The 10,377-nt window shown below is 33.2% G+C and overlaps 1 protein-coding gene across 1 annotated transcript; it reads left to right on the top strand.

The window, feature by feature from the left end:
- The first annotated feature begins 221 nt into the window (after positions 1-221).
- Positions 222-1,334, top strand: LOC111882897 (polygalacturonase inhibitor). The gene has a single exon (XM_023879273.2). The coding sequence runs from the start codon at positions 289-291 to the stop codon at positions 1,273-1,275; it is 987 nt and encodes a 328-aa protein (XP_023735041.1). The 5' UTR covers positions 222-288; the 3' UTR covers positions 1,276-1,334.
- The last annotated feature ends 9,043 nt before the right edge of the window (positions 1,335-10,377 follow it).

Below are 10,377 nucleotides of genomic sequence, written 5' to 3'. Positions count from 1 at the left end.
TTAAGAAGCAAAATGCATTCAAAGTTTTTTTAGATTTTGATGTTACAAAATAAAAAAGAAAAAAAGAAATACCAGTACGCAAATAAAATATTTTTTTATCTGTATTTTGATTTAAACAAAAAAAAAAAAAAAACAAAAAAACTATAACTAAAGTCAACATCGAAGTCCGAATTTGCAGTTCACCAATTTTGACTTGATCCAATATATGAACTCGTCTGTAAAGGATTAAAAGGAGTATGGCCTTCCATTTCAATTCTATAACTCCTCTCATATCATCAACTCACTGCTATGTTGATACTACTTTTCTTCCTGTTGTCACCAGCGGTTGCAGTAACCGAACGTTGTCACCCGGACGATAAAGCAGCAATTCTTAAATTCAAAAACAGCTTCTCAAACGGGCCTCAGCTCTTGCCAATGTGGACCTCAGATCGTGACTGCTGTGACATATTTGATTGCGATGAGACCACAAATCGCATTATAGACTTCTCCCTCACCAACTCCAACCTCGCAGGAACAATACCCGATGTCATTGGTGATTTGACATATCTGAAGACACTTCGCATGCACAAGATGCCATTTCTTGTAGGCGAAATTCCCCGAGGTGTGACAAGATTGAAATACGTCACATTTTTTGATATAAGTTGGACTAACGTCTCAGGCCACGTCCCTTCATTTCTTGAAGAGCTCAAAAGTGTCATGATTCTTGATCTTTCATTTAACAATTTATCAGGCCCAATTCCATCCTCTCTAGCTACTTTGCCAAATATGATCGGGCTAGACATTAGTCGAAATCGACTCACTGGGTCAATCCCCGAGTCATTCGGTCATCTTGTATCTCCAGCCTTGCAAGGCCTAAGTTTATCTCATAACATGCTCTCTGGTGAGATCCCTACGTCGATTGGGAAAATGAAGATCTATCAGATTGATGTATCGAGAAACAACTTATCAGGAGATGCCTCGATGTTGTTTGGTGCAATGAAGAGTACTAGTGTAATTGACATTTCACGAAACAATTTTGAGTTTGATTTCTCGCGAGTGAGTTTCATGGAGGAGACGTTGGTAACATTGGATATATCACATAATAAGATATATGGGAAGATACCGACTCAAATACTGAAAGTGTTTATGTTACAGTTTTTAAATGTAAGTTACAACAGATTATGTGGAGAGATTCCTTCGCCGTGGAAACTAAGGTATCGATCTGAAGGGTTTGATAAGACTTCATTCATACACAATCAATGTTTGTGTGGATCGCCACTTGCACAATGTAAATAGATGGAAAATAGCTTTGTGTTAAACGCGAATCAATAAAAAAAGCTTAAGTATTCTGGACACATTTCAAATTAAAGTTCTGTTTTTTGGTTAAAAAATCAGTTGCGTTCGTTTGACGTGGTTATATAATAATCAAGAAATACATGGTTATGGATGACAATAAATTCAAATGTTCTCGATATCTTAATGTCCTCATAATGAAACAGATATTTTGGGTTGGTTATTTACATCTACAAGACAACCACATAGCTTGAATACGGTATTCATGGAAAATTGTAAAACAGAACACCAAACAGACGATATATGAGGTTCAGCATGGTAATTAAACATGGTAAAAGATATCTTGTGTATTGTATTATGATCGATGATAATACATATGTATATAAATAGGTCAGACCTTTACAAATTGCACCTTCTGATAATGTAAGTATAATATTTGTCTAATATTCCGCCTCAAGCTAAGGCCAGGAATCGACACTTGGACTTCAAAAAGAGAAAGCGCTAAGAAGCGGTGACTTTGAGATGACATCGGCTATTTGATCATGTGTTGAAATGAATTGAACTCAAAATTTTCTTTGTGCAACCTTCTCTGGAACGAAATGAAAGTCAACATCTACCGGTGGCGGATCTTAATAGAGACCGGGGGGCCATGGCCTCCCTGGTTTTAAGCCTAATACCTTACATATATAGTTTTATTTTAAAACAATTAAATCCATTGTTATCATATTTGTTAATTTGGCCCCCTGTTAGAGTTACAAAATTTAGTTATGAACCATCAAAATCATCCGAAAATCACTGATTAAATCAAAATTAAAATATTTGATAAAATAACTAATATAATCAAAAGAATCGTATTACAATAGGAAACTCATACAACTAAGAAACTATTTTTTAAACTTTATAAAACAAAATCAAAGGTATAAAATTATTAACTCATGATTTGAGTTTAAGAAAATAAGAAAGATCCTGAAATTTTGAAGCTGGAAACATCCATCTCACCGGAATAACACCGTTGACCACCCCTTTTCCATCGTCGACTTATCGATTCTCTGTCTTGCTCTCTTTTCTTTGTCGTTCTCTCTGCCTGCTACCGGCGACCACTCTCCCTTTCCGATCTACTCCCCAGATTCCACAAGAAGACTACACTGGTAATTTTTTTTCCTTTCTCTCTCTAATTCTCTTGAGTCTTGTTCCCTCTCTTGTTTTATGTCAATAACTCGTCTACTTTAATAGTTGTCTTGAGATGATGGTGGAGGGCATATAGGCAGTACACATACTTTATCTCATGTTTTATCTGAAAAGTTTTTACCCTTTTAATGATAACATTTATTTTAAATTTATTGATATTATTTATTGGTTTTCTATTATATAAAATCTTCATAAACACTAAAAAAATAATCGATTAAAATTATAATATATTATTTACTTAGGTTTTGAAATCATCATAAAAAGCATTCAATAACTTGTATTTTATTACAAAATATTGATATTTGCTGTAATATATTTCTTTGTAATTTTATTTTTAGTTATATTTTCTTATTTAAATTGTTTATGTTGCATATATCAACATGAAAAAAAACAATCAACTATTAATGTGTTATTTTAAAAAAAAAAAAACATGGCAATACTACTCAAGATCCCAAAAAATGAAAATTACAAATTTAAAGAGTGGTATAACAATATTTGTTATTAATTTTCTTGTTTCAAATTTTGATATGTTATAATTTTGAAACAATTTATTTTTATATGGTTTTGTTTTGAAATTTTAATTTCGGCCCCCCATTTATTGTGTTTGTGTTCCGTCCATGACATCTACATGCTTTGTTCGCACATGAAAGACATGATTAGCACACAAATACATGGCTCCTGAATTATCGCACCATAGAGTTGTAACCGATTTCATTGGAACATGAAGTTCTCGTAACAAAGTTTTGAGCCAAGTTAGGTGCTGTTTGTTTACCTCTTAATTGAAAAATTAAGAGGTAAACTCTTAAAAATTCAGATTTAGCTTGTTTGTCAGCATCTTATTTTTTACCTCTTAATTTTATAAATGCCTCTTAAAGTTTTAGATGCTAAACCATGTCTGAACTTAAAAAATAATGCGTCTTTCCCTTTGTGCCCTAAAATATCAATGCTCATTTTCTTCACTCTATGCTTCAAAAGACAACACCCACTTCTCCCTCTTCCCTCCATCTCCAAGCTGCCTCCCTCCACCAGCTACATCATCGGCGGCAACCCATCCAACGATGTCGCCTCCTCTATCGCCGCCTCCCTTCGTCAAATGAATCAATTTTCGAGTTCCAGGTGAGAGTTTCTTCCTATTTTTCCCCCAAAAGTCGATAATAAGAGTTGGAGACATTTTTCTAGAATGTTTTGCTTCTATCTGCGACTGTTAATTGCCGTCTCCCTCTGAAAATCGAGTATATCAGATGCTATTTTTTTTTCTTCCTCTGAAAATTGAGTTCAAGATATTAGGGTTGTTTTGGTCTTGTTTTTTTTTTTTTTTTTTTTTTTTTTTTTTTTTTTTTTTTTGATGTGGTTTGTTCTTCCTCTGCAAATCGAGTTTTTTATGTTGAAATTATATGTAGTTTATTCTGATGTGCTTGAAAATCACAGCTGAAATTGTGTTTATTTGTTGTGCTGCTGAAATGTTCGTTGAAATCAGACCGTCTTGATGTTATGCTGAAATCTGATATTGAAATCGGATGTTCTTGATCTTATGTTGATGATTTTTGCAAGTGATATAATTTTCTACAAAATTTCTACAAGTGCTGGTGATTTTTGCGAGTTTATGTTTCCTTTCATTCAGTGATTTCATAGAAAACATTTTTTTTTCTTTTTTATGAAATCAGATGTGGAGTATAGTTTTATGCAAATGCTGAATATAAATGCTATTTTTTTCAGATTTTGAATAACTGGAATTTGATATTTATAGCTAAAATTTGTTGTTGAACTTTGTTGATTTGTTCTATTTTATTGAAAATGCGTTTGTCGTTGCTAATACAAGTTGTTGATTTTGTTCATTTGCTGAAATCTATTGCTAATCTTGATGTTATGTGTTGAATTTTTGTTGAAATCTATTGTTGAGTGACTAGGGTTGGTGAATAGAAGTTGATGGCGTCGTGAAGGCTGTGATCATGATGATAAAGGTCGATGACAGGTGGGTGTGCGGTGATGGAGTATCAAGGGAGCGTGTGATGGGTTGTTGCATGTTAATGATGAAGCTGTCATCTGTTTGTGTTTCTATAAATTAGCAACATTTTTTCATTCACATGTTCAAGAACCAAAAAGATGATATGCATTATTTCATGTAAACCTTGTATGGCGTGTAATGTTGACCAAATTATTAGTTGATAATTGTAATGAAATATTCGGTTGTTTAGTTTACACTGTACTTTGATGAAAAAAAATCACATGCATGATGTTCATTTTTAGTATCCCACTTTTATGTAATTTTTTTCAAGGGTATGATGTTGTAATTGAAAGAAATGGTACAGAAGGGTAAAATTGCCATTTTTATCATTCAACAAAAAAAATCAGAGCTGACAACCAAACAACATGTTAAAATTGAGATCCAAAACATTCAGACCCTCTTAGAAATTCAAACCTCTTAAAATTTCAGATTTTAAAAATTCAGATCCTACCAAACAACCCTTTAATTCAACAACAATATCTGCTAATGCTTTGTATTCCGATTCTATAGATGTGGATGTAGCTGTAGATGACTGAGATACAATCTTTGTTTTCTAACAGACCAAGAAACAAGACTAGATCCAAGATATTGTTGGATTAGTGTCTAAGTCCATAACTATTTTGGTATGTACTTGACTCGATTATGAGCATGATCCTTTTTGGTTGCCTTCACCAAAGCAATATATAGGATGAATTAAGGAGAGAAATGTTTAATTATGATTTATTAATATATTATAAGAATAATATATTAAAGGAGAAATCATAATGTTTAATTAATATTAGTCAAGAATTAATTAAGATTTAATTTTGTGGCTAAAAGAGATTAATTAAACTTAGGGGAGTGGAATTGTAATTATAAGATAATTGCACTTGGGCTATGGATCACCTTTGAATAATAGGTTAGATGAATTCTATGGGGAAGCCTATTAGAAATCATCCAAGGCATGTTCCAGAAGGAGTCCATGGGCTGCTTAGGGCTTAAGCAGTCAAATTAGGGTTTTCTTGTTAGATAACCCTAATTGCCTACCTATTTAAAGAGCCCCTAAGCCCCAAAAAACGTGGTGACTGAATCTTTAGGGTTTTCTGGACGTTTTGGAGCCTCCTTCCTCTTCTCTTCTTCATCTTTGTTGCTTAGTGGGGTTTGTGACTCCATTAGACGTGCAACACTTGAGGCACTAAGCTTTCTGAAGCCAATAATTGATTGTTATTGTTATATAACAATTAAAGGTAAGATCTGAACCCTAACTTCAGTTATAGTTAATTAGATCTAGGGTTTATGGCTTTGGATAATCAATTGCATGTTCATTAGACAAACTAGATCCAAAGATATTATGGTTTGCATGTACACCATATGAATGATGCAGTGCTCAAAACCCATCAGTGGTATCAGAGCCTAGGGCTGTTTGTTAGTGAATTTGATGCTTGATTGATCGATTTTTGCTGGAAAAACGAAGTTTTTTTGCCCTCTGCCTTACTGACTCGGCGAGTCAGTGGATGAACTCGGCGAGTCCATGGATCTGGCAGCCTGTTTTTGCGATTTTCTTGCCTATTTTGTTGTGGGATAATACCAAAACAGTATTAATTGATAAAATCTGATTTTTTATGATTTTGGGTGAATATCCTTACCAAAATAGAAGATAATTGTCAAAATTTAGATAATCTTTTGTTTTATTAGATAAAGATTGATTATTTGTAATTTAGATTTGAATTATCTTGTGAAAAAGTTTCAATTTTCCCCTTTAGGTTTTATACTTTAAATTTGAACTTAAAAGTTTTTGTTTTTGAAATTTAAATAGTTAAACCCTAATGTTTTGAAAAGTTTCAAAACTTGCCCTCATGTTTTGGAATTTAAATTTTTGATTAAAAGTTTTATTTTGAGATATATTTAAATTCTAAACCCTAATGTTTTGAAATGTTTCAAAACATGCCCTAATGTTTTGGAATTTAAAAGTTGATTAAAAGTTTAATTTTGAAATGTTAAACCCTAGTATTTGAATAGGTTCAAATTACCCCCTCATGATTTTCTTAAGTTAATTAAAAGTTTAATTAAAAGAGAAAGTTAACAAAACCACCTAGTATTTTAAAAAGTGTAAAATACACCCTATACTATATATGTGTAACATTAAAAGTCTAATATTATATATATATATATATATATATATATATATATATATATATATATATATATATATATATATGAGTAAAGAGTCAGTCTTACAGTTAGTAGGCCTCACTCACGAAGCTGGCTATAAGGGGTGTTTAAGGAAATTGGCTATAAAATGGCGATTGAATGGGTATCCACTAATACCCACCGCACTCTTGACTGGTGGAGGGTCATTAGCCGAACGGGTTGATAAGACATAAACCTTCCATTATAAGTATATTGAAGTACAAAGTAACTACATGCTTTTACAAATTCCCAAATTCTAGTTACTTTAGGCAAAATGTGAAATTGTATGCTAATCTATTGAATTACATTTCGTACCCTTGTCAATGTTAGTGGAGCGTGTGTGGTTAACCGACACACTAATTTGGGGATGACATTGGTAGCGAAGGGTGGCTCGATGTTTATGATAGATCAACGGAGCGTGTGTGGCTAACTGGCACATTGATTAGGTGATAGTAGCATTGGGGGCACCACGTGATTCGTATGGTTATTCACACCTTATTTTTGATCCTCGGCATCCCAGTCACAAATAGAAGGGCATAATCGAGATTAAACATGCCATTGAAAAGTTCAATGAATCTCAAAACATCTAGGAGTTTCAATTCATTTAAAACTTAAAATTCTTTTTTGTTTTTCATGGTGGAAATTGGTAAATCGTCATTTACCTACCTTCAAATATTCTGCAACTAGATTACGACATCCATCTTCTAGGTTGTAGACTATTGTGATAGATCCTAGCCTTGATGTTTCATTTGGGTGTTACATCAAGGATCCTAATCAGCTTAACTTGAGTTTTCTCCCATTTTGTAAATGTCTAGTTCTGACAATCATGGTCTTCCCAAATCCCATGGAACAAGCTTTCCAATTAAAGATGATGTTCCACAATATGATTGAGGAACAAGAAATCATGCTTCACTTCCTCCACCTCCTCCAATTGTTCTCCTTAACCCACAACTTCGAAGGCTTGAAAAGTTCAAGCTCACTCAAGCCCTATTGGCAAGTAAGCACGAAGATGGAAAGTCTGTGTGTGCACACGTATTAGAGATGAAGTCACACATTGACAGGTTGGGTATGCTAGGTGCTGTCATCCCAAGGAGTTGGTTGTTGACTAGATTCTTCAGTCACTTCCTGAATCATATAGCGAGTTTGTTAGATAGTACTATATGATGGATCACGACGTGACCCTCATTGATCTCACCTAATTGCTTATAGCTGCTGAATCAGCAATGATTTGGCGTGCTGGTCAAGCAAATTTGTCTGGTGAATTAAAACTTTAATGGACACTGACAATGGTGATATTGGAGATCCAGAAAAGGTAACTACTGAGATAGTTCCTTGTGCCATTCCAAAAAAGTCCATTTGCTTTTGTTTCCAAGAGAAGGGGCATTAGAGACGAAGCCGCCCTATTTACCTAAGAGATCTAAGAGATGGGAGAGTCAAGACGTATGGCTCTACTTCAGGTAAAATCCATTAACTAACTCTTTTAAATTCCTATTCTGGATTCTTAATACACGATGTGATAAGATTACATTTTCATGTTTTGTAGGATCGAAGAAAAGAGAGGAAGCTTAAGGGAAGAAGTGAGTTGAATCTAATCGTGAAGAAATGGATTTCGATCACATTGCTTGAAGATTGGATTCTTGAGCTACTACTTGGAGTTAGAATAGATTGCTAAGAAATATGTAATAATAAGGTTTTTCAATTAAATGCATTGTAATGACAAAATTTTTCCGCAATAAAATAATTTTTGATTTTATCTTAATTATATATCCTTACAATGGTGTGTATGAAAAATTAATGTTTGGATGTTTCTATTATTAGCAATGATGGATTTGATTCTTAATTAGGTTATTTATGGAAATGTCGAGAATTTACCAAATAGGGACAGTTTCTCATCGCCCAAGTTTCAATTGGACTGAAACTTGGAATCATACAACTTGGTTACGTGATGAATGAGAGACTTCATATTTGGAAATTAGACTAATTCTTTGACAAAGTGTCAAGTGAAGGACTAGGAGATTGAGTACACTAGGTTGTGTGTTTATCAAGTCCACCACAAGAGTGACAAATATATTCGTCATGATTTACTAAAGTTTAGTAAATATGATTATACTTATAAGATTAAGAGTAATTATGAGTTGATTGAAAAGGTTTCAATAGATAGCAGAACGAATAAGAAGAATCAAGTAGGAAGAATGATAAAAGTTTCTTTATTCTAAGATGAAGGGAGAGTAACTTTTATTGTGTTTTATGATAAGTATTAATGATTAAGAACCATATCTCAATTAATCCTCTAAGTGAGTCTTAGTACATTTGTATGTCTAAGAAGAGGAATCGAGATTTGTGGAAATGGTTAAAATCAAGAAGCCGATCATACTTCGTTCCAACATCGAGTCTTAGAGTTATACTCCAAGATTGTGAATTGAGTGACAAGTCTTACGAAGGTTTATAGTACTCAACAAATGTGGAATTTCGAAAAGTTTTCTTATTCTTGCACATTTGAAATTGGTAAGTTGTGCTGTCTTGGATAAGACAAAGACCAACTAGTACCAATTATGTGAAGTGTTTTGTCATGATAAGAACTACTTTAACTCTTGAATATTTGTTGTGTCTAGGAAAGTTTCCTGACAAAAGAATCATATATGTCAAGAGGTCAGTTGGAGTTTTAATGATCTTGAAAAAGGTTTCAAGAACAAATCAAGAATAAACCTTATCGATCATCACTAGCACACAACTTGAGGTTTACAACCTATCGTGTTGACATTATTTTGTTTCTATGCCATTCCAATTGAGTCAATTATGTATGTGAGTTCTATGAGTTCTCATTTGAGTGCATAAAGAGAAAGCACCTTGATCGATGGAAATTACATTGATATGTAAGGATAAGTTGCTAAACTACTTGGAAGACATGGTGGGCACTCGTGTTAATATGAGGCAAGAGATCACGATTAAGAAAGTTCGGTCCATATGAGTTTGGATTTGTCGCAAACTAGGTTTTGGCAAATTCACATGGATAGGAACACATACACCTTAAAATCTAAGTGTCATCAGATTCCCTCCTTTATGAGAATGACTGTGAGGAAATGGTTTCACTAAGAGAGATTTTAAGAAGATAGCAATTGTGAAAATTGTATTCTCAAATTCGATTATGGTTATGAAATCCCTTTCCATAGTTCAAATTATGAGATTTGGCAATTAGTCTAACATTTGGGACTTAGTAACATAAGTTCTGAATTTATCTAGACACACATGTGAGCTATCTAAGGAAAATGTGTATAAAGTTAAGAAGCTTAGATAAAGGCTTATGGAAGCATCTGGTATTAGAAATATGAACTTTAGAAATTCAATAGGTATTGTTTTCTAGAAGTTTAGCTGTTTTCTGAATACATGTCAAAGCTAGTAGGAGCATAAGTGTTATACTTATATGATAATAATCATCATGATAGTGGGAGCATAAATGTTATGCTTGTATGATTATTAAGGCAAGTATTGCAAGCTAGCAATATTAATTACAGAAAACAAGAGTTATACTTTGCAAAGTCGCAATGGTTGAAAAGTTGTTTTGCTATAATTAAGGGATAGAATATTATACTTTGTTTCAAAATCTAAAGCTTAGATTGAGAAATTTTAATAAATATAGTCAGAGGATACATAGTGTGTTCTCAAATTTCGATTATGATTACATCATCCCTCTTCATAGTTCGAATTGTGAGAACGCGACACATAAAATATTATGGCAGAAGATT

Source organism: Lactuca sativa, chromosome 4 (genome assembly GCF_002870075.4).
Source record: "Lactuca sativa cultivar Salinas chromosome 4, Lsat_Salinas_v11, whole genome shotgun sequence".
Lineage (NCBI taxonomy): Eukaryota > Viridiplantae > Streptophyta > Magnoliopsida > Asterales > Asteraceae > Lactuca > Lactuca sativa.
The sequence above is the reverse complement of the archived record's forward strand: the minus strand, read 5'-3'. Positions and strand labels throughout refer to the sequence as shown.